The following is a 27951-nucleotide window of genomic DNA, read 5'->3' as shown; positions in this document are numbered from 1 at the left end:
ATTGTTAATTTTTGAAATGTAGAATAATCTGTTTCTTTTTTTAATTAATTTATAAGGCACAATGAGGCAATACAGCTTTCACTTCATTCTAAGTGACTTCCCTTGACACTGGCTCACTTTTGGCCTTTTGTTAAGAACTCACAATATAGAAAGGGCAAGGATCCAACTATTGCAAGACACAACACAAATATTACAAAAGTTGTGTCACAACACAAATATACCACAGCCTTCTAAAAACACATACATTCATACAGGCAACACCTGTATACCACAGCCTCCCAAAACATATACATTCATACAGGCAACACCTATATACCACAGCCTCCCAAAACATACATTCATACAGGCAACACCTTTATACCACAGCCTCCCAAAACATATACATTCATACAAGCAACACCTATATACCACAGCCTCCAAAAACATATACATTCATACAGGCAACACCTTTATACCACAGCCTCCCAAAACATATACATTCATACAAGCAACACCTATATACCACAGCCTCCCAAAACATACATTCATACAGGCAACACCTTTATACCACAGCCTCCCAAAACATATACATTCATACAAGCAACACCTATATACCACAGCCTCCAAAAACATATACATTCATACAGGAACACATTGCTAAAAGGAGAAATGTCCTTAAATTACCCAGTTGGTAGGATGTTAATTAAGCAAACTATATTACCAACTAATCTCACTAGCTGCTTTATTAAATTTGCCACTGTCTAATTGGCACTGATGCCCCTGTAATTGCCAATGAATACAGTTCAAAGATTAAATAGTACAGCTAGTGCAGTTTTATATAACATATATACAGTAGATTAGATGTTAAACCCAATAAACTAGCCATGCCTTCAGCCTCATCAAATGATACAAGTGTCCTAATTGAAGTGAAGCAATTAGTAAAATTAATCCAAAGAATAGTTCAAACTGATTTTCAATCTTAAGAACAGAATCAAAACTTTTTTTTTAAACTGTCCTTAAGTAAAACAACGAAAAAAGGTCACAATACATGATGGACAGTATGTAGTGCCACTTTTTCATTTACATTAGCTGAAACTCTAACTTTGAAGCATAAAAAACTAGGGCCTACCCCTACATTCTGTAATAATACCTCTCCCCTTAAAATGTTTATTGCTAGTGTAGGGGGCTTATTGGTGGTAGCATATGATAGTGTAAAAGCCTTGTATTGATTGACTCTGTATATGGATCATACATACACCACACAGTAGATCAGCTGCCACTAACTCAGTGTGATCTGAGACTTACTTAAGATTCTGGAATTAATACAAAAATCATGTCCCGCAACTGGTCAAGCCATCTTGCTGATGAATGGTCAATATTGAGTCGGAGGAAATTTGGACGCAATTGAATTTGGTCTGAATAGGGATCGTCGGTCAGAATCGGTCAATAATGAAGCTGTAGGTCTATTGATAGGGAGGTCAAGAATGGCCATAGTCATTAGAGTAAAGAAGGAATGGGGAATATAAAGAAACGGAGGATTTATGTAACTTGGGTGTAGATTATTGACCATGTTGTCCATGTAATGGTCAATATTGACCGTTGGACAGCTATTTGAAGGCTGTGGTCATCACACAAAATGTTAATCTAGGAAAGTGATGACTGTTAATCAAGAGTCTTTGAATTGGATCTGATAGATTAGTTAGGAAAACGGATTTATAGAAACATTTGAGGAAATACATATTGACGGTTAACAGGACTCAAAGCTACAATTACAATGGTGGTGGCTTCAACCACGAATTAAACGTGGCAGCCATGACCAAGTATATGGATACTTAGTGTTTCAGCCCAATAGGGTTTAGTTACTCCTCTAACACTGATATGCAAATGTAATAGGAGAAGAGAAAAATGCAAATGTAATAGGAGAAGAGAAAAAAGCAAATGTAGTAGGAGAAGAGAAAATGTAGCGACCAGAATGGGATTCAAACCTGGGACCTCAAAACACTAGCCGATTGCTCTAACCTACTGCTCAGCTACCTGGTCACCAATGATCAACCTAACCCAGTTCCATCACACTATACATTTAGTATGGTTAAGATAATATCTTTTGCCTCAAGTAAAGCATCATTCCACAATTAGACATGATCTTTTCTCTTCTTTCTAAATGACACTAGTGTCTTGGCTCCCGTATATTCTCCCTTCATTGTTACCATGCCATCTTTGGCCTTGCTCAGTTGAATGTTTGCCTCTGTGAGGATTCCTATTCTGTTAGTAATTTAGTTAAGTTATGTCTTGTTATGTTAGACATAAGTAGGTTCTTGTCATTCTTAAAGTGCTCAGTATATAGTCAAGTACACATGGAATGTCACGTCCAGTTTGTATGTTGTCATTGTAACATAACACAGAATTAGTTACAATGTGGGCAGAGTGGCATATAGCATCTATGGATAAATCAATTATAGCATGACAACATTTCTGCAATTTTAACTTGAGTCAATTTTGAAAACAGAAATTACATTTTAGCGATTTTAATTTTTTTAAAAATACCTTCTTACCTGTATATGCTGCATTTTACGATATCCATCCTTTAATTTATGGAGCTTATAACTAGTTCAAAACTAGAAGTTGACCATATAACTATTTACACCTAACACCTGATACACTTCTCCCCCCTTTCAAATGTGTTCACCCCCAAACCTAACACCTGATACACTTCTCCCCCCTTTCAAATGTGTTCACCCCCAAACACAGACCAACCCAGGTTCCGTCCCAAAGGAAGCCTCACAATCTCTATAGCTTTTACGTGGATTGGTCTACAGCACCGAATGTACCAGGAAGGAATCCCAAACTCCACTACCTGTAGGCTATATGTTCAGTCAAGGTCAGCTCTTGGAAAGTGTATTGTAGGTGAATCGGAATAATCAATTCCGCAAGCATATATATATGCATTTCATTGGTGCTTTTAACTCTGGTCAGACTTTATTTGCTGAATGTGATACAAATGGAGATTTAGTATGCCTGTGTTGTTAAAAATCAATTTTGTTTTTTATTTTTACCTGTTTGGAGATGGCTCCTAGAACAGTACAGTCTATTGATCTAGAATTCAGGATACTTTTTGTCTGATGTGTAAGGGGTTTAATAAAGAACCACAGGATTGGTTTTAGTCAATGATAAAGGGAATACAATTAGTAAAGATCCTTTTGAGAATGGGGTGAGGGTGTTCTATTGGGAATAAGGTGTTTGAGGGGGTTAATGGGGCTATTTTGAGAATGGAGTGATAGAAAGTTGTCCTAGAGGTGGAATGTGTTTTATTGAGAATCAACTTATGGGAGAGGTTCAAGGGAAAAATGGAAGGGTTCCAATGCAATGCAGTGCTCCAGTAAAGATGCGTACATGGGTAATATCCATTCTTAACCTCGCTGTCAATTACCCCTTGTATGAATGTGTACAAATTACCCCAACAATACTTGTTATTACTCGACCCAATTAGTAAGAGGCTTGCATCCAGAAGTAAAATCAGAAGAAATTTAGTAAAATCAGGTTTATAATTCTAATTATTTTTAAGAGTCTACATAATCTGTGCACTTGAATCAGATAGATATTTGCACATTTGCTAGCTTATCATTGATTAATTTACACTAACCCACATAACTTTTATCGAAATATTACTGTTAAGTTTTGGTTCATACAGAAGTCGAAGTTGTACCCCGGCCTCTCTTTCAAAACAAAGGAGTACAATTATCCATCCCTTAAAAAAATATCTGGAGCACTGCATATATGGGTGAAATGTGTCTGGAGAATTTACTGGTATAGAGGTGTCTACTAGTGTTGAGGTTGTGCTCTACATATGGAGGATGGGGGATCGAGGGATTCATGCTGAGATAGAATTAAGGTTTCTGTTGAAAAAGAGCCTTATAGAACTCCACCATCCATGATGTATACAGAGTTAACTGTACCAATGAAGGCAAAATGAGAATGAATGAAAAGAGGGAATCAAAAGGGTAAGTCACTATGGGGTTATGTCAAGAATAAGGTCAACAAAGTCAGCATGGTCAAATCATATTGGAAATGAAGGAATAAATTCAGATTGATTACAAAAGTCCAATTGGGATGGGAGATGATGATATGTCAAAGGAAAAGTGATTTCCAGACAGAGGTGGGGTAAAGACATATAACCAGAAATTGATCATGAAGGAACTGTCTTTCCACAGTTTTCTGTAATGTTTCAAAGCTCCTTACCAACTAAAGACATAAAACATGACTTAATTCCTCAACATAACATTGTCAAGTCCTCCTCAACTTGACCTAGATATCTCGGGACGGGGAATGCCTGCTGACCATTGGTCAATGAGTGACAGGCGAAGGAAAGTGATGAGTGACGAATTGAATGGTCAAATGACCTGGCCAGGAAGACCATCAATTAAGTCCTGACTGGACATTGATTATGATACAGATTAATGGTGTTGTTAGGCCACAAGATGGAGTGGTCACTGTGAACAACCCAGAATCTTTGGCAAGATGTCAATCTGAACAACCCAGAATCTTTGGCCATCTTGCCAGCTCAATTTCCTCTTGTGTCTTCATTGGTGTTCTATATTAATGGTTCTATTAGACATGGCGTAAAAGTCTCAATTGACTTGAGAATGGTGATGACTGATGTCATTTCTGTAGAACATCACAATAACTTAAGTTTATGCATAATCTTCCATCATTCAGCATCCATTTGTATGTATACAAAAAAACTAACTTAGTTTAGGTTTAATTGTATGAATGTTGCTAATCATAATAGAAAAATAATTATATATAGATTCATTGAGATGACACTATGAAATGTTTCATCCATAAGAAAGGGAATCCTATATTCAGCATTTCCTGGAGATTTTGACGACTCTCTCGACTAATTTGCTGTAATGTGAAACAGCTTTTCTCACTGAAATACTTCAGCAGAATTTCCAATTTTCTTTAAAGCATTCTAAATACCATCAGGTGTTAAGAAATGCATAGGAAATGTAAATTTGAGTCGTTAAATAAATGATATTCAGTTTCATTGGCACAAGAAAATGATTTGTGGGGGACGTAATAGCACTTAGTATAAATCTAATAACACATATCCTTTTACTGATAATGGATATCTCGATCGTTTGAGAATGTGTTCATGATTAATTGTATTAGTCTATATCCTTGCCTACAAACTACACCGAAATACATGTGCTCACTATGAGGGATACAGTAAAATATTGATTTAAAGGTGCATACAAAATATGAATTATTGGTTTAATTATCAATTTCCCAAGAGATCGGGGCATCATCAGGAATTCAAATTATCTTCAGTTATTACTGGTTTGACTGCACATGTATTTCAAAAGGCTTTATAAAGTTGCTGAAATAATTTGATCATGTCAAGGGCCACAATGGGTGATGGCTGTGCGGTTAAGATGACACATTACCACAAGCTCTTCACCTCTGGGTCATGATTTTGAATCCTTTCTGGGTCAGTTGCCAGGTACAGACTATTGGTTTATGGTTTTTCTCCGGGTATTCTGGCTTTTCTCCACCAACAAACCTTGTACGTCCTAGATGACCCTGGCTGTTAATAGGATGTTAAACTAATAAAACCAAACCAAAACCTATATCGTGTCATAATGTGAGATATGCCCTCTGGTATGTCGTACCAACAGCTTCTGCAGTCTGATTTTGATAAGTACATTTTTTTTTGTCGTGGTTATATTCTTTGATAGGAATCTCTTGTGTAAAAGCAGGTTGTCAGTGTAACTTTTACAGAAACAACAAAACTGAATGATTTTCCATAGATGACAATTTTAACATATGTCACTGTCAAGATCAAATGGAGTTGTCAAGTGAAGACTCTTTCATAGATTGAAGAAGGTCATCTCATACATTTGCAATTTTAAAAATGACCTGTTACAGCTACCATTGGATTTCACCATGAGATTTACCATGTTGCTAAATGGTTCTGATCAGTTGATGGGGCTTGGTTTCTATGACACTGTCAGTAGAGCTGTTGGTTTATCACACCTAAGACCTGTGTTTGATTCCTGGTCGGGGCACTTGACTGGAATGTGTATTGTCCCTGTTCTTTGATCGATCTGCACTTTGTATGTATACAGGGAGATAAGTTTTCACACAAATTGATTTGTGTGTGTATAAGAATATGGTATAAAAGTCTGATATATTCAGAGATAAGATTAACCGAACACAATGAAATGTATTCAGAATATATATATATAATAATATTAATTTCAGAAATTGACAATTTACTGTATTACAAGAAATTGAATCTTGGTTTGACTGATTAGTCGATGGTGTGTTATTGTTGACGCGGTATTGACTAAGTAAACTTTTCTGTTTAATGGAGCTTGTTGTTGTAATAGTGGTAGTCAATAAAACAGGGGAACTCAACACACTTTTACTTCCCGAACCAATCAATTTCACCAGGCAAACATGGAAATCAGCAGGAAATGTAAAATAATGGCATATTGATATTTATGAAGTTGTCTCCCCTTTCGTGATTTTTTTTAAAATAAGCCTCAGAATTGGCATAGAAAAGAGTGCATAATTTTTAGAGGGCTGGATATATTGGTATTGAGATTTTATTTTGGGAGATTTATGATTGATACAACACTCAGCAGATATACTTAGCAGATCTAATACTAGGTTATCTCCCCCTAATTTGAAACTTTGAATCTAGAATTAGACACTGATGGTCTTGTCTTAGTGTGTTAGTATCAGTTATATTGTATATAAATATTGGTTATAATTGGATGTAAAGGGGAAAGTGTGGGCTTAGTAAGCAAATCCTTTCAGAAAGGCAGATAATTTTCAGAAAGGGAGATAATTAATTTATCACATACTGTTTCATTTACATCTTCCATTCTCTGTTATTCAAAAGTAAACATTTTTTCTGTTTGGAGTCTAAGGACTAACAGAATAGATATATTAGTATAGATGATTGCATGATATACAGGTTACATGTGCATGGTCTGACAGATTGTTAAAAAAATACCCTTGGAATGCTTTAGTTAGCATTGTTCTAGACATACAGAGCTGTAAGAATTCCTATCATTTCTGTCTGTAGATGTATAGGATTAAATTCTGTCTGTAGATGTATAGGATTAAATTCTCTTATATGAATTCAAGCACGACAGATATTGTACTGCTATACATTTTAAATAATACATCATGTAGCTGTTTGGGAACTGGATAAAGCGTCCTGCCAATTTCTACCATTAATATACTTTCAAACACATGTGGTACATTTGATGGTACTGGCTGTAGGACAGTAATCTGTTAGTGAGTGTTTTTTCTCTTGGTACTTAGGGTTACCACCACCTCAAATTCTGGCAAATTCTTCATGCAAATAACCACAACCACTCATTTTCATAGGCTATAAAAAATCATCCAAGTCGACAAAGTCTCAAAAGAAAGCTGTCTTGATATGCCGCTTCATACAATGTATCAAACATTAGGAATATACATGTATGTATACATTGTATTCACTTCTGATACAGCAAACCCTGTGATACTGACCACCTCTGTATAAAGACCACCTGATTAAATTAGACCACTTCCACAGGGTCACAAATTACCATTTTCAACACACTTTAACCTGTGTATAAAGACCATTTGGCTATGATATTTTTCCCTGGTCCCTTGAGTGGTTTTTATAAACAGGTATCACTTTATCTAATTAAACATTATTAATTAATCTGTAGACATACATTATGAAAGTTTTCTTATCTGTTAACAGCCAAGCCAAAAGAAGACACTAGAGAAAAATTCAGCTTTGAAGATTTCCTGACAGGGGAATTAAGACCAAAGTCATTTCATCCAGTGTGGATTAAAGGTAAGAAAGTTTTCTTTATTGCAGAAGTTAACTGATTAAAAATGGCTGAGTAAGTTCAGGAAGAATGTGATATAAACATCTATTGCCAATAAGAAATAGGATGGAAATACTGAATTTTGTCAATTTCAAGGGATCCGTTGGAATCTGTGACTATAATTATTATTCAAGAACAAATGTTAAATATATTATTAACCCAAAATCAGATAAATTGTAACCACAGTTTGTAGGTCATGAACAATTCTGAAATTTATTTTATTTTAATAAAATTTCAGTCCTTAGTTGTCTTTGATTTTCTAAAATACCAAAGAGTCTTTGAATGTTTTTTGCTCATTTGCTGAACCAATATATCAATAGAAAAAAAATCCCTAGAACATAAAAAATACTTAAATTTGATGGCAGTTTTGTAGTTAGGTTTTGGCATTATGTTAAATAATTCATGATGCTGAATCTAGCTGTTTTTGTGACTGTAGTATCTATGCTACTAATTCACCCCTGAAATTTTGATAATGGACTGCTATCTCATATGAACAAGAATAGCCTAATGTGTCTTCAGGGGTTGGATGGGTTGATGAATCTCCTTAGATTCACAAAGAAAGTATCAGCAAAACCTTGGGACATCCAACATGCTGAATTACACATTAACAAGTAGTTCTGGAGACGACATCTCGTAACCATGGCTTCAATCAGGAGACCTTAATAGTAGGTTTCTGTTTGGAGTATTTCTCCCATTCGGCAGAAAGTTGTCGCCTACGTGTTGTCATGGTAACTAATTCACCCAAGACACAAGAAGGTCTGCATTTTATTGTGAAACAAAAATTTGAGAAAGATAAAACACTTTATGTGGGACATTCACAAATACTTTTTATTTGCAACATCAATTCTAAAGAAATATTCTAACAAATATTGTTATGAAACTCTTAATGATTTGTTTCTGTATTTTCACCTCTTGTATACAAATATTTGGAAGTCATTCCTCCTAAATGAAAATATTAAAATTACCAAGAAAGTCCGCCATACACAAAAATATCAAAATTATGGTCAGGTGACCGTTTCTACAAAACATCATGGTCAGACTACCGTTTGAATATCAAGAAAGCTTTTCTGTTTTGAGTCCTCATAAACAACAAATTATTTTTAACAACAAGAAAGCCTGTCATACACAAAAACATGAAAACCATAATCAGAAGACTGTTAACGACATAAAAAAGCTTGCCATACACAAGTACATCATGTATATGGAAATCATGGTCAGACGACTATTTTGACATCAACATCGAGAAAGCTTGCCAATATTACACAAGAATATAAAATTCATGTCAGAAATCCATTTCAACAAAAAGTCATGGTCAGACTACCGTTTTAACATCCACAAGAAAGCCTGTCTGTTTTGAGCTTGTTGTGATATTGATTGGTTCGAGGAGACAGTCCTGTGGTTTTGTGTGTAATTTTGTTCCGACCCGTTGTCTATATATAGACTCCTTAATTGGTCCCGAACACAACCACCAGCTGAGTAGAAGATATCCCTGTTGAAGTGTCGCTTCAAAAGGTGGTTGTTTTTCCTGTGTTTTGGCCATAAATGATCCACAAGGCAATTAAGTTTTAAATATCAAGTTCAATATTTTATGTAATAAGTCAATTGATTAGATTAAGAATTGCCTAATATTGTAACTAAATTGATCTTACACAGAGATTTCTCGCCATTGTTTATCCAAATGAAATTAAAAAAACACGCCTCCTCAGGCCCTCTCACCCTCCCCCCTCCCCCTCCAAAAAAATAAACGAAGGATAAATATACAGTAAAACCAGGAAAGTTAAGTCTTAGCGACTAAATCTATGTAAAAAAACCCACCTGCTTATCTAGTGTCCACTATTTGACCTGTGACCTTGGTGACAAACGCGACTTTTTTCTTGTTCCTTTTGTGTTCGTGTGACTGTATTTATAAAATAAACAAAAGTGTTTTAAATCATAGTTCAAGTTAAATTGATCATCATCATGATAGGACTCATCTTGTATTGATTTTACCATCAATCACACTCTCTCCGATATCATCTATCCATTACAAATTTGAATGTGGTTTGGTCCAGGAAATAACTAATTGAATTCCATTTGGCAGATGACTATTTCCTCTACCGAAATGATGACGGTGCTGTGGTTATATTCAAGTGTGAGGATAACTCCTCCTCGGTGCTTATGGATAATACAACGTTTGTGAGTACCTCTTATTTGTGTATGGATGTGTTTTTTGTTTTTTGGCTATTTCACATGACCTTCCTATTATTGCAAACATTTGATCTAACAAATAATGAGAAATGGTTCAATCATATCAACTCTGAAAGCTAGATCATACAAATTTAAAACCACTAAAATTTGATTTGGTCGATTTTTGTGGGGGAAAAAAACCCAAAGATTTTTTCATATGATAATTAAGGATAGGAATTGATTGAACTAAAAAATTTCTGGATGGATCCCTGATGGATTGGATGCAAAGATCCAAAGTCCTATCAAACAATTCTGAAAATGGGAAGTTTTGGTTAAAAAGGACGATATGATTTGATATTAATCATATGAGTTTAATTTTATTAGCAGTGCATCTTTTGATAAATACGACATTAATTCTTCATGCAATTCATAATAGATCACAGGAATTATGGTGTAAATCATGTTCTTTAGAACTATAAATATTCACTGTAAAGATACACTGTATTCAGTAAAAGATTCTTTACTGCACGTGTAAAATTGTTTTAACCTTTGACCTTCGACCTTTGACAGAGGGAGCTTAACACAGATTCCTACCAGGTGTCACCTGACCAAAAATATGTCCTCTTGACCTTTGATGAGCGACCGGTAAGTTCTTAAATAAAAACAATATTGTTTTATTGTTTTTATTTACTGTATTCTACCCAAGAAGCCCCCAGGGATGGTAAAAAAATGAAAATTGGGATACTTGATAAGACCAAATTTGTGCATAGGCTTCACGTAATTATTGCAATCACTAGGCCATTAATCAATTTACAAACAAAATCAAATAGGAAATTCTTCACGGTTTTCATAGTTTCAGTGTAAGTGATATTTGGCCTTCATAAAAGGAAAGGTGTACTTTAAGGGATGGGGGCTGTTATAGAGTTCAATACGGTAACATTTAACTTGATTGAAGTATAATGATTATTATACAGTATAAAAGTGAGTGGTTTTACACCAAAATTTTGTAAAAGACATAGTATAATAATTATTGATAAGTTAAGGTTAAAGTTTTTCAACAAATTATCTTTATTAAACTTTTTGCCTTGACAACAGTTCTTGTTTCCTAGTTTATTGTTAGCAAAATATAATCATGCACATTATTATTAGATATGTCAATTCCAGTATAAAGTATGGGTAGGGAGAAATAACAATATTATTTGTTATAGGTTTCTATATTAAACTTAATGATTTTATTTTCAAATCCAATTTCAGATCTACCGACATTCTAAGTTAGCCAGATACAGCTACTACGACATTCAGACAAAGTAGGTATTACAGGTATTCATGCATTGTACATACTGTTATATTAACCAGTAACATGCAGTTCATTTAACTTTAAGACCCTGTATTCAGTTTTAATTGAAATTTTCACCATATTTTCACATTTATAATCCAAATACTGAGGTAAAGTGAAATGTTACCATTAATTGGTTCATAACGAGCAAATATTCTACATAATTATATAACTGTTAATTGTGGAATATTTTTGGCGAGTAAGAACTCGGCAAGCTTTGTGCTGTCAAGCTAAACATCTTTTATTTTTGTTGATATATCCTTATCTCCTTTACATTTAAGATTCTGTTATATTTCTTCCACCAAGACCTGGCCCCAAGATCATTAAACAGACTGAAATCTAAAACAGTCTTTCGTTTAGACTTAGCCTATCACAAATGACGTTACAAAAAGTTACATTATTTTTTATTAGCTAAGCAAAAACTCAAGTCTAAGGCTGTTTCATTATTCAGGGGCCTGATCGATTTGTCCGTAAATGACCTTGGCTGTAAGACCAAGTATACCAATAAAAGAGGAGAAAAATTATCTCAAGTTTATGTCACAACTGTGAGTCATAGTTTGAATGTTTCCTAGATTTCTTAGAGTGAAGTTAAAAAAAACTATTTGTGTGGCATTTAAATATATATCTAAATATGACATATAGGTTAACAGAAATGATGTTTTGTTTCCAGGAAACAGAGAGTGTTTGATACTCCGTATGGGGATGTGTTCCAGTATGTAGGCTGGGCACCCGCAGGACACGCTGTCGTATGTATTACTACATGTACTATAGTTATAATCTTACCTAATACCACTGCCTATCCTACCCCCACCCCCACACTACCTTATCCCCATACCCCAATCACACCCCTACAGGACACGCTGTGGTATGTACATGTACTAGTTATCATCTTACCTAATACCACTGCCAACTGTTTTAGCTCTGTTTCTCAGAAAGCTAAAGTCCAATCCTAATGAAACTTTAAATATAGCTGAAGGACATCATTATCATCTTCACACACATAATTATTGCAGGATTTATTTCAGGCCCTGGGATGGAAAGGCTGTGAAACTTAGGGATGCTTAAATATTTATAAGACTTTACTTTCAAGTTTGGCGTTTAGCTCTGGTTTCTCAAAAATTATAAATCCAATCCTAACCCTTTAACTTTAATCATAGCTAATTATATAAAGGACGTCATTATCACCTCAACACGCATAGTTGTTGCAGGATTCATTTTAGGGTGTGGGATTCAGAGGCTGTGACACTTAGTGATGTTAAACTATATTTAGAGTTTTTTCTCAAAATGTATACGTTTAATCCTAAACAATCTTAAAATATAGCTAAAGGCAATCATTATCACCTCAACACACCTAATTGTTGTAGGATTCATTTAAGAATGTGGAATTCAGATGCTGTAGGGCATAATTAATCTGCATTTCACTTTTCCTTCATTTTATTTTACTTTCAATTGTTTTAAATATTCCATTACAGCTATGTAATAAATCGACAATGTGTTACAGGTGATTCTCAAAATTACCACAAAATGTTATTTTTCGGGTTTATTTGAAAAAAAGTTGTTCAGTTCTTCTGGTGCTGAAATCTTGTATAAATACAAGGAAAAGTCAGCCAAAAAGTGTTACTATATTAAGACATTGTCCCATCTGTCCAACATATAAGGTGGATTCCAAAGTCGCCATCTTGAAAAACATATTTCTTTCTTTTCCTAGTGTCAGTATTGTCAGATGACCATTAAGGCCCTTGGTTATCTTGTTGTTTTTATAAGTGTATCTATGTGTTTAAAACTTTATTTGGAAATTGTAATTTTTGCAAAACGCAAACTGAAGATATTGTACATTTATTTTTTGAATGTGGTAATATCAGAAATATTCTGAACATTTGTTCTGTACATTATTCAAAACCATTCTGGGATTCAATGAAGATATGCTGACAACGGATGTTGTGATTTTGGGATTTCAAGCTAACGATAATCTGTCAGTTTTTCTCAATACAGCATTATTGTCCTTCATATGGTCCATTTGGAAGTGTAGAATTAATATTAAGTATAACAAAATAGAAATTTCTGTTGATCATATATATAGGAAAGTTTAATACCTTTTTCTAAGTAATTTAGAAATGTTTATGAAAAGAAAAAGAAAATTGGATCAATAAATTATGTTTAGAATATTTTAGATAAATTTTAGAATTAAGGAATGAGCTACAGGATGCGGGGGGGGGGGATTAAGTATGAAAGTAAAAAAACGAGTATGAAAGATTCACAGAATGAATGTATCAATGAATAATATCAGATAATATCAGGAATGAGAAAGTATAAGTGAATGATTGGAAAGTTAGAGAGAATATAGGGAAATGAATGTTGAATGAAAGCTCTCTTGCAAGAGGACAATTGTGTACAGATGCTGAATCCAGGGTCCCAACCCTGGCAGTCATTTATGCTTATTTTGTCTGGGGAATAAAGTTTGGTTTTTGTTTTGGGGAAAAAATACCAATAATTTATATTGCTTTATATGCAGCTATTTGTTTTCAAAACTTGTGTTAATTTATTACTGTAGCTGTATTTGTGTTCAAACTTTGTGTTTGTATCTTAAACCTTAGTATTTTTTATTTGTAGGTATTTGTACAGGATAACAACATCTTCTATAAACCAGACATTACCCAAAATGATGCGGTTCCCATGCAGATCACCACTGATGGTTACCATGAGGAGATCTTTAATGGAATTCCAGATTGGGTATATGAAGGTAACTAAATTTTTGTACGTTTTGTAGAATCTTTAACTTGCGCTTGGTTATCAGTTTATCTTGGTTAAACTGTGCGATTGCTTTTCATCCTCTCTATTCAATCCTTTATCCTATTACCCATCCCTGCCCCCACTTTGTATTCCTCTCTTTTCCCTCCCTTATGGTTTCCTTCATTACTTACAGTACTTTGATTCTTCATCTCTTTCCCCTCCCTTATCACTTCCTTCAGTACTTACAATACTTTGATTCTTCATCTCTTTCCCATCCCTTATCACTTCCTTCAGTACTTACAGTACTTTGATTCTTCATCTCTTTCCCATCCCTTATCACTTCCTTCAGTACTTACAGTACTTTGATCTTCCTCTCTTTTCCCTCCCTTATCACTTCCTTCAGTACTTACAGTACTTTGATTCTTCATCTCTTTCCCATCCCTTATCACTTCCTTCAGTACTTACAGTACTTTGATCTTCCTCTCTTTTCCCTCCCTTATCACTTCCTTCAGTACTTACAGTACTTTGATTCTTCATCTCTTTTCCATCCCTTATCACTTCCTTCAGTACTTACAGTACTTTGATCTTCCTCTCTTTTCCCTCCCTTATCACTTCCTTCAGCTTACAGTACTTTGATCTTCCTCTCTTTTCCCTGCCTTATCCCTTACTTCAGTACTTACAGTACTTTGATCTTCTTCTCTTTTTCCTCTTTCCCTCTCTTTTCCTTTTCCTATTGCTTCCTTCAGTACTTACTGATATTGATTTTTCCTCTCTTTTCCCTTCTTTATCCGATTACTTTTCTCAGCCCCCACTTTCTATTCCTTCCTTCCTTGCTTCATTTTTCTTTGTCTCTCTCCACTCCTTTCGTTTTTCTATTACCTATGTCTGCCAACACTTTCTAATTCCTTCCCTCCTTTCTTTTATATTTTTCTTCGTCTCTCTCCACTCCTTTCTCCCATAACTGTCTCAACCTTTTACCCTATTACCTGTTTCTCCCCTCAGACAAACAACACTTGAGTCAGTAGGATTTGAGGATCTAAATACGACACGTAGGAGCCGATAATTTAGTTATATCGTGTCCGCCGGCCATTACTGTGCACTTTGTAGGTCGTCCCAATATTGGCTTTGTCCACTTCAGGGAATTCACAGTCTGGTAGACAAATTCTTGAAGGCCCTAGGAAAAAATCAATGGCAGTTACATTATTGTATTTTTGCTTTTGGGAAATTATTATTTGTTCAGAACTGTCTACCTAATTTCTACTTTCTTAATGGTAATGAAAATCAACAACTGAAATTGAAATTTTAATGATAAATCAAAAATTATCTTTCACGGTCAAGGGAATTTCTTCAGGATTTTCTCTCCTTGTGGAATATGATTGTTAGCTATCTTACAGCGTCATGATAATTAAGGTGTATAGTGTATATGTGTAAAGTATGTATATAGTAACCTGTCTGTAAAGAACATCCGAAAAAATGCAAAATAGCATTCTTAGTAAGACACAAAAAATATGTCTGTTTAGGGCTACCAGACCGAACCTAATTTTTTTTCCACTTTTCTGCTAAAAAAATATAAGTCAGGATTTGGATCTTAAAAAAATCTGGTTCTAGCCATTATTTTAGAGTGAAAGACACAAAGAAAAAAAAATCCTGACCTATCAACCCTTTCTTTTGCCAAAACAGACATTTTTTTGGCCCGATTGAAAAGCATCATTGAAAATTACCACAGAAGTGTTAAGTCTGCTTAAGACTTTTCTCTCCTATAACTAAACTCACTGTACATATAAAGAACAGATCATTTCTTTCTAAACAGATTCTAAGTGTCCTTAGTCTGTGTATGGTTTCCATAGGTAAACATCTCATTTCTGAGTTCATACACTTGTAATGTCAATAACTCTGTCCTGACTTTATTTTACAGAGGAGATCCTGGCCTCGGACCATGCCCTGTGGTGGTCTCCCCTTGGAAATTTCCTTCTGTATGCCTCATTTAACGATACAGAGGTCAGGAAATACTACTATCCTCTATACGGAAGCATGGAAGATCCATACGGCATGCAGAAGAGAATCGCATATCCAAAGGTGGGTTTTATGGATAATAAGTACACTACAAAAACTATTTTTAGCATGTCATTTACTTCAACGACAAATAAAATGCAAAAGTTTCTCTCAATAAATCAAAATATCACTTTTATTGAAAGGTATTCAGATGCAATTTTTATTCCACAAAAATGAACGTTTTTAAAAACATTTTGTAAAATTTCAAAAAGCCATGCAGGAAAGAAAAGAGGTCATTGAGATTTAAGATTCATTTGCTTATTGATATGATTGAATAGGTATACCAGTTGGAAATGGTTTGTATGGAACTGTTGTGTTCAATATGATGCATTGCCTAAGTTCTAAGGAAAGCTTCCTAAGCATTGCATGTTTTGCAATGACTTTTGTATACAAAGTATGATCATAGTACAATTGTTTAAAACACTAATCACTAAAACCAATAGTAAAACTACATATCAATTTTGTTCTTTTTCTCTTTTTGTAGGCTGGATATAGAAATCCTACATTCAAACTTAAAATCTTTAACTTCAAGACCAATGTCACCAAAGTTGTCAATCCTCCAGCTGAATTAGCTAATCCGTAAGTAATTACATCACAACAGTTAATACTGATGTACATTTGGTTTTCACATGTCTCATCAATGGAAAACTAATTATTTTACCAAGTCAATTCCTTCACCCTTATCATTGTATTACATTGTATTCTCGTCCTGGTATGAAGGTGTCTTTAGGGGTGAATTTATCCAAAAAAAAATATACACCTTTTTGAAAACAAAAAATGTGATTTGAATATCTGAGCTCACAGGAATTTGGGTTTAAAAATTTAAAAACAGACATTCTGAATCTCTGATGAAAGATTGATTTGTTTTCTATTTCTAATACCATAAAAAGAGGAAATCGTTAGGAAAGATAAACAGTTCATTATACAGCAACACCTGGCTATCAACACCATGTGTAACGTACAGGAGGGGAGAAAATGTAGCTCCTAGACTTGGATCGGAACCCGGGACCCTCCGAACACTAGCTGAATGCTCTACCGATTGAGCTAACTGGTCATTGATGATCGACCCAGTCTAATCCCGCTGCAAGAGACAAGGGAAAGTGGTTTCTATAGCTAAGGTGTCTTTATACACAGGTCAAATTATAAATAGCCATTTGGGAACATAAAAGTGGTCTTTATAAACAGTGGTCTTTAAACAGAGGTGGTCGCTAAGGAAGGTCATTAGTTATAGTGTTTAAGCTTATCTCACCACCACCTCAAAGAAGTGGTCTTTATAAGAAGGAGGTCTTTTCAAAGAGGTGGTCGTTAAGGCCCGTGTCAATGACTATAATGTTCCAAACTTATTTCGGTACTAAAATACTAATATTCCTGGAATCTAAATTATACAGCTGATGTTGTCCATTATTTCCTCATGTTTAATGTCGTCCTTTCTGTTTTTATCACAGAGACTACTACTTCACATTTGTACAATGGAGAGATGACAACTACGTGTTGATAGCCTGGCTGAATCGTGCACAGAATAAGTCTGTCATTACAGTGTGTAATGCGGAGACTGGAGTCTGCAGTGTGGTTTGTATATTAAATTTCCATTCTTAACTATCTTTGTCTCAGCACAATCAGTCAATCCTGGCCCCCATGAGTTTCAAAAACGTTTCTTAACTTTAAGGAATTCCTTAACTTAATTTTCCATAGTAAAGCATTTATACAGAAATTATCTTCAGTTAAGGAGCATTCTGTATAACCTGTAGTGTTTTCCTTTGGAAAAACTGAAGTTAGGGGATTCCTTAAATCTAATGAATATTAGTTAAGCTGGGTCATGCTATATATTATAGGGAAAGATAATATAAAAATACCACAGTATCATACAACACATCGATACTCACCCAAACCATGCATCAAAAACGTTTCTCAACTTATCTGAGTTGTTGGTAGGCTGAAAAACCATTCCAAACCAAAGCCGGTTTCATGGAATTTGCGATTTCATCACCATAAAAATAAACACATGATCCAAGCTGTGAAATTGGAAGCCAGTAGTAAGTTATTTTGGTGTTCATTACAACAATGCAGTCGACTGGGAAGGCATTATTCTGTTACCAACTTAATGTTGTGTGACTTCATTTGGTGTTTCCTGCCAAATGTTTATTTCACAGCAATTTAATTACAGTTCTATTTAACTTGTATCTTTTCTGTGTTAATTTATTTTTCTGTTTTATATGGCTGTCGAAATAAGTTTTTAGCTCACCTGGCCCGAAGGGCCGTTGAGCTTATGTCATGGCGCGTCGTCCGTCCGTCTGTCCGTCAACATTTCCTTTAAACTGCTACTAGTCATAGATTTCTGCATGGATTGTAACCAAATTTGGCCACAAATATCCTTGGGGGAAGGGGAACAGAACATGTATAAATTTTGGCTCTGAGCCCCCAAGGGCAGGAGGGGCGGGGCCCAATAGGGGAAATAAATGTAAATCCTATAAATCGCTACTAGCCATAGAGTTCTGCATGGATCATGACCAAATTTGGCCACAAACATCCTTGAGAGAAGGGGAACAGAACTTGTATAAATTTTGGCTCTGACCCCCCCTGGGGCATAAGGGACGGGGCCTAATAGGGGAAATTGACGTAAATTCTTTAAATCGCTACTAGTCATAGAGTTCTTCATGGATTGTAACCAAATTTGGCCACAAACATCCTTGGGGGAAGGCGAACAGAACTTGTGTAAATTTTGGCTCTAACCCCCTCAGGGGGCAGGAGGGGTGGGGCCCAATGTGGGAAATAGAGTTTAATCCTACAAATTGCTACTTGTCCTAAAGTTCTGCATGGATTGTGACCAAATCTGGCCACTAATATCCATGGGGGAAGTGAAAAGAACTTGTATAAATTTTGGCTCTGACCCCCCAGGGGCAGGAGGGGTGGGGCCCAATATGGGAAATAGAGGTTAATCCTATAAATCGCTACTTGTCCTAAAGTTCTGCATGGATTGTGATCAAATCCGGGGGGCAGGAGGGGGTGGTGCCCATTAGGTGAATTAGAGGTAAATATTTGAATTCTTCAGAAAAGAAACAATGAACCTGTATTTAGAAAATTACTTAGCATTACAAACCAGGTGAGCGATACAGGCCCTCTGGGCCTTTTGTTTTATAGTGTACTGGTGTATTATGTAAAATATCCTCTTTGGCCTATATTTACTACTTAATGTAATTCGTATCCTACAGACATACATGTCTATAAGGATACAGTGTTATATGGGAAATAACTGTTTATATTACTTCATTGACCCATGTAAAATATCTTATATATATATTTTATAATTCTTTTAGAATCAAAGAGAGACTGGACATGGAGCCTGGGTTGAGTTGGTAAGTTTTATCAGAGAAGTGCTACATTAGTATGACAATGACTAACGACAATATCGTCAGGTCATGGCTAAATTGGAGTCAACCAAAATATATTTGATACCCCTGCCACGATATGTGAGCTCATTCATCCTTGAAGTTCCAAATTGGACTGTTAAAGTATTTTAATCAGAAGAGTCTAAATGTGTCTTCAGGGGTAAATGGGTTAATTCTGTCCAATTCTGTCATATCATTAGGGTATAAGTACATAAATGTCTTCCAGACTTTCCTGGTAAGCTATTTTGTGTTCATTACAATGATGCAATGAACCAGAAAGAATGTAATTCTTTATGCTTGAATATTCAAGGGACTTTCTTTTGTTATCCTTTACAAATCATTAATCATAATATTTGTTTGCATAAAGATATTGTTCCTTCACAACAATATGGCATTAAAGTCCCTAATAATTGTACAACAACCAAATTATGTTCTCATTAGCATTAAACTTTGTTTTTTAGCCCACCATCATCAGATGGTGGGCTATTCAAATCGCCTTTTGTCCGTGGTCCGTCGTCCGTCCGTCCGTCCTTCCGTCCGTCCGTCCTTCCGTCCGTCCGTCCGTCCGTCCGTTAACAATTCTTGTTACCGCTATTTCTCAGAAAGTACTGAAGGGATCTTTCTCAAATTTTATATGTAGGTTCCCCTAGGACCCTAGTTGTGCATATTGCATTTTGCGACTGATCGGTCAACAAGATGGCCGACAGGCGGCCATCTTGGATTTTGATAGTTAAAGTTTGTTACCGCTATTTCTCAAAAAGTGCTGAAGGGATCTTTCTCAAATTTCATATGTAGGTTCCCCTAGGACCCTAGTTGTGCATATTGCATTTCGGGACCAATCGGTCAACAAGATGGCCGACAGGCAGCCATCTTGGATTTTGATAGTTAAAGGTTGTTACCGCTATTTCTCAAAAAGTGCTGAAGGGATATTTCTCAAATTTCATATACAGGTTCCCCTAGGACCCTAGTTGTGCATATTGCATTTTGGGACCGATCAGTCAACAAGATGGCCGACAGGCGGCCATCTTGGATTTTGATAGTTAAAAGTTTGTTACCGCTATTTCTCAAAAAGAACTGAAGGGATCTTTCTCAAATTTCATATGTAGGTTCACCTAGGACCCTAGTTGTGCATATTGCATTTTGGGACCGTTCAGTCAACAAGATGGCCGACAGGCGGCCATCTTGGATTTTGATAGTTTAAGTTTGTTACCGCTTATTTCTCAAAAAGTGCTGAAGGGATCTTTCTCAAATTTCATATGTAGGTTCCCCTAGGACCCAAGTTGTGCATATTTGCATTTTGGGACCGATCGGTACAGGCGGCCATCTTGGATTTTGATAGTTTAAGTTGTTACCGCTATTCTCAAAAAGTTATGAAGGGATCTTTCTCAAATTTCATATGTTTTCCCCTAGACCCCTAGTTGTGCAAAGGGAGATAAATGACTTCCGACGGCCATCTTGGATTTTGATAGTTAAAGTTTGTTATCGCTATTTCTCAGAAAGTACCAAATTCCAAGCATAGTTTTCCCCTTGTACCCTAGTTGGCATAGTACCTTTAAGGACTGCTCCATAATGCTTTTTGGGACTGATCGGTAAAAAAGATGAGGCAACCGCCGCCATCTTAGATTTCCCACTTTACTTAGAAAGTACACGTTGCCAAATTTTATATGATGGTGACCCTTCCATTGTCAGACATAATCATTCTTTGGTCGGCGCCAAGATCCCTCTGGGACACCAAAAGTAACAAAGAGAGTTATATACTTCTACACCTTCATTGTTTTCCTCCAAAAAGAGATAAATATTTCCCTGCTAACTAATATTATTCATTGTTATATTTTCAGTACAAAGCCCCCATTGTTTTCTCCAAAAAAAAAAAAGAAATACTTCCCGATATTGTTTTCTCCAAAGGGATGATAAATCTTCCTGATACTACAAACCAGGAGGTCATGCGGTACTTCCAACACGTTGCCATGGTGACCACTTCCAGTGTAGTACCACACCATTTTGTTCCGTAGAGTTCTTCTCCCTCCCAGTACATCCCCTCAACCATTTTGTTCATTTTCGTCTATTTTGTTTGCTAATTACCATGTATCTGAACTCATAGTCATTCTCCTAGCAGTTTAAAATGTTGTAAAGTTTTTTTTCATTTTTTGGTAGTTTCAAAAATATTTTTTCATTGTTAGTATTAGTAGCAATAATGTCTTATTAGATTAAGAGGTCAAGGTCATTGGCACATGGATGCATTTTTTTTACATTTATCATTTACTATCTTGTTACATGTTTCCAAGTTACTACAACTGCAAATGCAATCAAGATCATGAATCAAAACAATCAATCTAATATAAAAAGAAGAAAAGTAATATTTTGATCAAATTTCTGTTTTTAAATGTTCATTATTTCACTTCTTTAGCCGAATCCAAATGTAAGTTTTGTTATTTGATCGTGTTGAAGACTTGATAAATCTAATCTGAAAATTATTTAAATTTGACCTCATACCCTTTACATTGTCAATAACAAATCACCTAATTTTTTTCATTCCGTTGTCACATCCACCCCACCTATATCGAATTACCCAACATTGTCTCAAAATAAAGTAACCATTACCCGATATTGATAAAATTCAGCCACCTACAGAAACTGTACCAGAGATTTTTAATTTCTGATGTGGCTCTTTAACAAACTTGTGTAAACGTGCAAAACTAAAATTACTTATTTCAGTGTTAAAAGAAAGAAAAATATTGTAACATTTGTATTTTGGACATAGTTTGTTAGCGAAAATAAATTGGCAATATACATGTATTAAATGTATTTAAATTTCTGATAGTACAATGACGTCATGTTATTATTTGTACCATAATATTAAACTTTTATATTCTGTAATGCGTCCATTTCTCGTCAGCTTAAGTTATAATTCACTCTATTCTGATAGCGTCAGATTTTGCACCAGTAGTTTTGTACCATAATATTAAGCTTTATATTCTGTAATTAGTCCTCAATCAAATGAAAGTTTTAGTGGATTCATAAACAGTAATAATTAATACACAAAAAATGTAACAATGAACCAGAAATTCATATTAGATACTGTAACAATTATTATGCACTACATTCACCGTGTCCATTTACTTTAGAAAAAAAAACAAATTTTAAATAGGGGTTAAAATGAAAGAAAAAAATAAGCCTATTTTCAATGAATCTACATGTACATTTGTACTTTGTTAGTAATTATGTTCAGATATAGGGTACTCATAGCAATTTTATCTACTAAATGAATTCCCTGCTAACATCCTTCTTTCCTCTGTAGAAATCTTTTGGCATGAACTTTAGCCTATAAAAGAGTTGTAATAATACCATATTTTCATACATAACATAATTGCTTGACTGAGTAATTAGCGAACCTTGAATATCATTAAATGTCGTTGCATGCATTCTAATTGAATGTTTAATTGAAATTTATAAGTTCAATAATATTTACTAGTAGATTTTGTTTCTAGAAATTATAATGTACTTGTCTATAACTGTGTATTTGCAGTGTGAATTATTTTATTGTCATCAAAGAGGCATAGTTCTGATTTGATCAGATTAGTTTAAAGATATAAATCTTTTAAAAAACGCCTACTTAAGTCGAAACGTTTTGATTTTTCTCATTATATAACTTTTTTCAAAATCTTGACTTCCTTATGTTTTCGTGAAATCATCTCGTTAATGTTTTGTATATAAATTATGCTCATCTCCTTCAGCATTAAAAAGATGGCATGATACTTTTCTTGCTCTTGTCTAGATATTAATTATTGAAGATTTTTGAGGTTTAATAAAAAAAATAAGAAATGTTGTAAATAATATCAAATGGGAAAGTCTTAAGTGTTAGGTTTAAATTTATTCATAGTAATGTGTTTGGAATTATCATACTTATAGCGCTAGAGTACGCTGCTGTGAAAAATGACTTGTTATATGTAGAACAATACTCGGGTAACTAAAGGGAGATAATTCCTTCTTTGTAACTTATGCAAAAGCAAAGCATCATCAACAATTTTTCATAAATTTTCTTTTTTATTAGTTTTCTGCTTAAGTTATTTCAATATATTTTTATTGAATTTCATTGTTTCATTTTTTTCGTTTGATTAATATCATTAATTTTAGAATTATAGTAAAAAATAATCTGTAAGATTGGAAATAGTGATATTATTTGAAACCAGTATGATAAATTATGTTTTCGAATTTATTATATCAATCATTTGCTTATTTTTTTTTAATTTCTTTTCCTGCATTGTATTTTTTGTCATTGAGTTTGATTCTTTATCTATAATATTGTAATTATTTGTTTATTTTTTATTCATTTTTCTGCCTTTCCCTCTAATTGTCTTTGATCCCATTTTCCTGCAACCTTGTAGTCCTATAGTGCCGTAGTTTCCTTACTAACACCAAGTTTTATAGTGCTCTTATTACCTCCATTTCTTACAGCAGCTAAGCAGGGATACTGGCGTCCGGCGCTATCTTACCCTTGGCAAGTATGATGTCACAAACATTGTTGGATATAACCAGAAACTTGAATTGGTATACTACATATCAACTCGTGGAGATCCGCGCCACAGACATCTCTTCAGGTACACTATAAATGATGACACTAAAAATTCCATCATGGAACAAATAGATTAAAGATGCTACACCGTCAGCGAATGATGAAATTTATCAAATTAAAACAGGAACAGATTAATAAGTATTTCCTTTTTACATAATATACCCAATTATCATCACTTAAAAGTTTTAGGTTCTTATCTGACTTCAATATCAAAGTATTTGAATTAATTAATTGAATCCCGAAATAAATTCATGACACTATGCCCTATACCAGTACTGCTTGTGCAGAAAGCAAAAGCAAAACAACTGTTTTTTATGTAATTTAAAGTTGATTAGACATATACCGTATACACCATAAATCATCAATGATTGTCCAAATGATAAATTTGATTTAGGCTCTGTTGGCGATGAATCATCTTTAAAGCATTTTTATTGAATTAATTTTAATTCAATTTTAATTTTATTCAACTCTACCAATCTGTGAATCAAACTAAGATTTAATTACAAAACATCCATAAGTATTCAACAAGCTTTTGTAGATTCTGTTAGCCTTCTTTTCTCAAATCTACTCAAAAGTTGCAGTTTATAACATGAGATTAAAGCAATACATAAGCAGATGTATTAATACGCTTTTGAAAACATGATTAAAGACCAGGTCTCAGGATCATGAAACAGCCTAAGACTTAAGTTTTAGCTTAGCCAATCAAAAATGACGTAGCATTTTGTAACATCATTTGTGATTGGCTAAGTCTAAACTTAAGACTGATTTGAGACTAGATTACAGGAAAAATAAGAACTCCATCATGTATTTTAACTCAATATCTCTATCGATCTACGTAATACAAAAGGGAATCATTTTGTGATCACATAAAATTCTTATTTGTTCTGAAATTAATATGGATCTCTTTCCAACTTTCCAAATCATACATTTTGCTGACATTGTATCAATTAATTTTCAGTGTTTCAAGCTCCCTGCAGAATAACTTCCGTCAAACAGAGTGTTTGACTTGTGACCTTGACCCAGATAATTGTAAATACTACACTGCTAGCTTCAGTGAGTCTGGAAAGTACTATGTCCTTGGATGTATGGGTCCAGGAGTTCCCTACTACACTCTCCGATCTACAGAATCAGACAGTGGTAAATAATCAATTTAAGTTATCTTTAAATCAGTGGGTTTTTTCCCTAAAAAGCTCAGAATTTGTATTGTTAAGGAACAAACGATTCAAGTAAGCAATAATTCGTTTTCCAACAACTAGCCAAAATGGATTGCATATTAATGTTTATGCAATGTACAAATGTATAAGAAAACTCGGGCAGTGTTTTAAAAAATCATCAAAATTGTTTTGTCATCATTGTTTTGAAATATGGATGAATTGATATTTAATTGATTCTGAATTACAGAATTTATGATGGAAGGAAATGATGCTCTAAAAGTCCGATTAGCTGGCAAAGCTTTACCCACCACAGAATATTTCACTTTCAAGGCAGACAATGGGGAAAGTAAGTATATCCATGCCAACATGTAGTTCTTTGTTACCATGGCGAGACCTGGTTTTGGTGTAACAAATTGAAAGTTAAGTGATATATATCTACATTACAAGTTGCCCTGCATAATGCTAATTTTTATGCGTCACCAGTTAATTCTAAAAAGATCATATTTATATGTGAGAGTGTCTAGACGTACAGTCTTGCTCAGTTTTATTATCATTATTTAAACGAAGATGTTAACAACAAACACATGCACTTTTGTAGCTCTCCATGGTAAATTGCTTTTGCCACCTATTCTAAAGAAGGAAGAGATTTTGACCTATCCATTGTTACTTAAAGTGTAAGTATTAGACTATAGAAAAAAATTAATATGCAAAGATGATAATTTGGTGGATTTGAAAATTTTGTACATTGAAATTTTCTTACATTTTTTAAATGTACATGTACATTGAAATTTTCTTACATTTTTTTAAATGTACATGTACATTGAATTTTTTTTACACAGAATATATCAATAATGATATGCTTGTGTATTTATAATCAAAGATTAACTATCAACACATGTAACAACTAATTTTGGAATAAAATTACGGTTACAAAATGTTAAAAAATGTGTCTTAAGTGGATGTAAATCGATATAGACGGATCAAAATAATATCATAATGTCCTTAATGAAAGACAAATAATATATTTGTTTTTGTGAATTGTCACCTCAGACTTACGAATGTGGTTTTACAGGTATGGGGGACCAGGAAGTCAGGAAGTTACAGAACAGTTCTCTCTTTCATGGGAGACATATCTCTCTAGCACACACGATTTTATCTGCGCCTATGTAGATGGTCGTGGGACAGCTGCTAGGGGAAACACATTCCTACACTCTATCTATAGAAAATTAGGCACATTTGAAGTGGATGATGCTATAACTGCTGGAAAGTAAGAAAATCGCAATTTTTGTGATATTTTTATACAGTGTATAAATCAAAAGGTATAAAAATGAAATTAAATTGATGTCAATTTTAAAGCATTCACTCATTTCCCATAGGAAATAAATATTGAAATTGCAATGGTTAATGTAAAGCCACAGAAAATGGTGGTTTTTTTCGTGATTAAAGCAAATGTTTCTGTGTTATTATTTCAGTACATATCATATAATTAAAAATTAGTGTCTATATGATACCAATTGATATAAATATGAGAAAAGATTAAACCTTATTTCAAAATTTGTTTGCAGCTTTTATGATCAGCTACCATATGTAGAATCCAGCAAGATAGCAATATGGGGATGGGTAAGTTAAAAATACATGTTGAACATGCTTCGTCGCCGACAGAGCATAAACGATACTCATCATTTGAATAATAATTGGTGTTTAATCGTGTATAGATGTCTAATTAACACGAACAATAATATTCATGATTTTTTTTTCCTTTTGGTTCGTGCAAATCAACAATTTATTTCATATTGGACATAGTGCTTTGGCATCCTTATAAGATAATTTAAGGTATAAAACTATTTTGGTTCTCACAATAGGTTAAATGAACAATTGTTTTTATAAAATTGTCTAATAGGCTATCCAATTTACCAAAAATATCAAGGTGTGGTAAGGTATTTTGTTTTAAATTTCAGTCATATGGTGGTTTCCTGACAGCTTCAGTACTCGGACGGGGGACAGAGACATTTGGGTGTGGAATATCTGTTGCTCCGGTTACTGATTGGCATTATTATGGTAAACAAAAAGTGTCTCTGTATTCAGTTTTTCCATAAGATAAATTTTAGCAACGGGTCAGAGGTTTCCAAAAAAAGGGAAGGAAAATTCATATAAAAAATAATACTATTTCAGTACTTTGATACTTTTTTTTCAGTACTTTCAGTACTTTGATCCTAATTTTGAACACAATAAGGAATCAAATGTTTCATTTTGACAATGATGGTTTATAATCCAAGCTTTTGTGCTTTATAAAGTGAGCATCCTCTTTATGGAAATAATTATTTACCTATCTCATTAAGTTTTGAAATTATATAATGATTTTTTATAATTTTGTTCACTGTTATGTATTAATATGTCTAAATGGATATAATTAACATATTCAATATATTTTCCCTTAGATTATAACATATGTTTCATTTTAATGAAGAAAGCTATCCCATTATTCTTATTTCCATATTCACGATTGGAGATACTAATAAATTGTTATCAAAATACTGAAAGTACTGTTTGTGATAAAATGTTACAATACCAAATCAAACAAAATGTTATTTAATCATTAAAATAGGATTTGTTTTCATTGAAAAGCCTTTTACCATGTACATCAGCATAGAAAATATCGCCTGCAGATGTGATAAACCTT

At 34.1% G+C, this 27951-nt stretch overlaps 1 protein-coding gene across 1 annotated transcript in view; it reads left to right on the top strand.

Annotated features, from left to right (window-relative positions):
• The window catches only part of LOC138310114 (dipeptidyl peptidase 4-like), a 393025-nt gene that overhangs the window by 359184 nt on the left and 5890 nt on the right, over window positions 1-27951 (top strand). The window contains exons 5-21 of the mRNA XM_069251248.1: window positions 7745-7840; window positions 9955-10049; window positions 10611-10685; window positions 11295-11347; window positions 12047-12122; window positions 13987-14116; window positions 16022-16182; window positions 16643-16737; window positions 17604-17727; window positions 19473-19511; window positions 23973-24142; window positions 25076-25254; window positions 25519-25617; window positions 25870-25945; window positions 26344-26538; window positions 26837-26891; window positions 27230-27329. Coding sequence (XP_069107349.1) covers window positions 7745-7840; window positions 9955-10049; window positions 10611-10685; window positions 11295-11347; window positions 12047-12122; window positions 13987-14116; window positions 16022-16182; window positions 16643-16737; window positions 17604-17727; window positions 19473-19511; window positions 23973-24142; window positions 25076-25254; window positions 25519-25617; window positions 25870-25945; window positions 26344-26538; window positions 26837-26891; window positions 27230-27329 — 1818 coding nt within the window. The remainder of the gene's footprint in view (window positions 1-7744; window positions 7841-9954; window positions 10050-10610; window positions 10686-11294; window positions 11348-12046; window positions 12123-13986; window positions 14117-16021; window positions 16183-16642; window positions 16738-17603; window positions 17728-19472; window positions 19512-23972; window positions 24143-25075; window positions 25255-25518; window positions 25618-25869; window positions 25946-26343; window positions 26539-26836; window positions 26892-27229; window positions 27330-27951) is intronic.

This window comes from Argopecten irradians, chromosome 16 (genome assembly GCF_041381155.1).
Source record: "Argopecten irradians isolate NY chromosome 16, Ai_NY, whole genome shotgun sequence".
NCBI classification, from domain to species: Eukaryota; Metazoa; Mollusca; class Bivalvia; order Pectinida; family Pectinidae; genus Argopecten; species Argopecten irradians.
The sequence above is the reverse complement of the archived record's forward strand: the minus strand, read 5'-3'. Positions and strand labels throughout refer to the sequence as shown.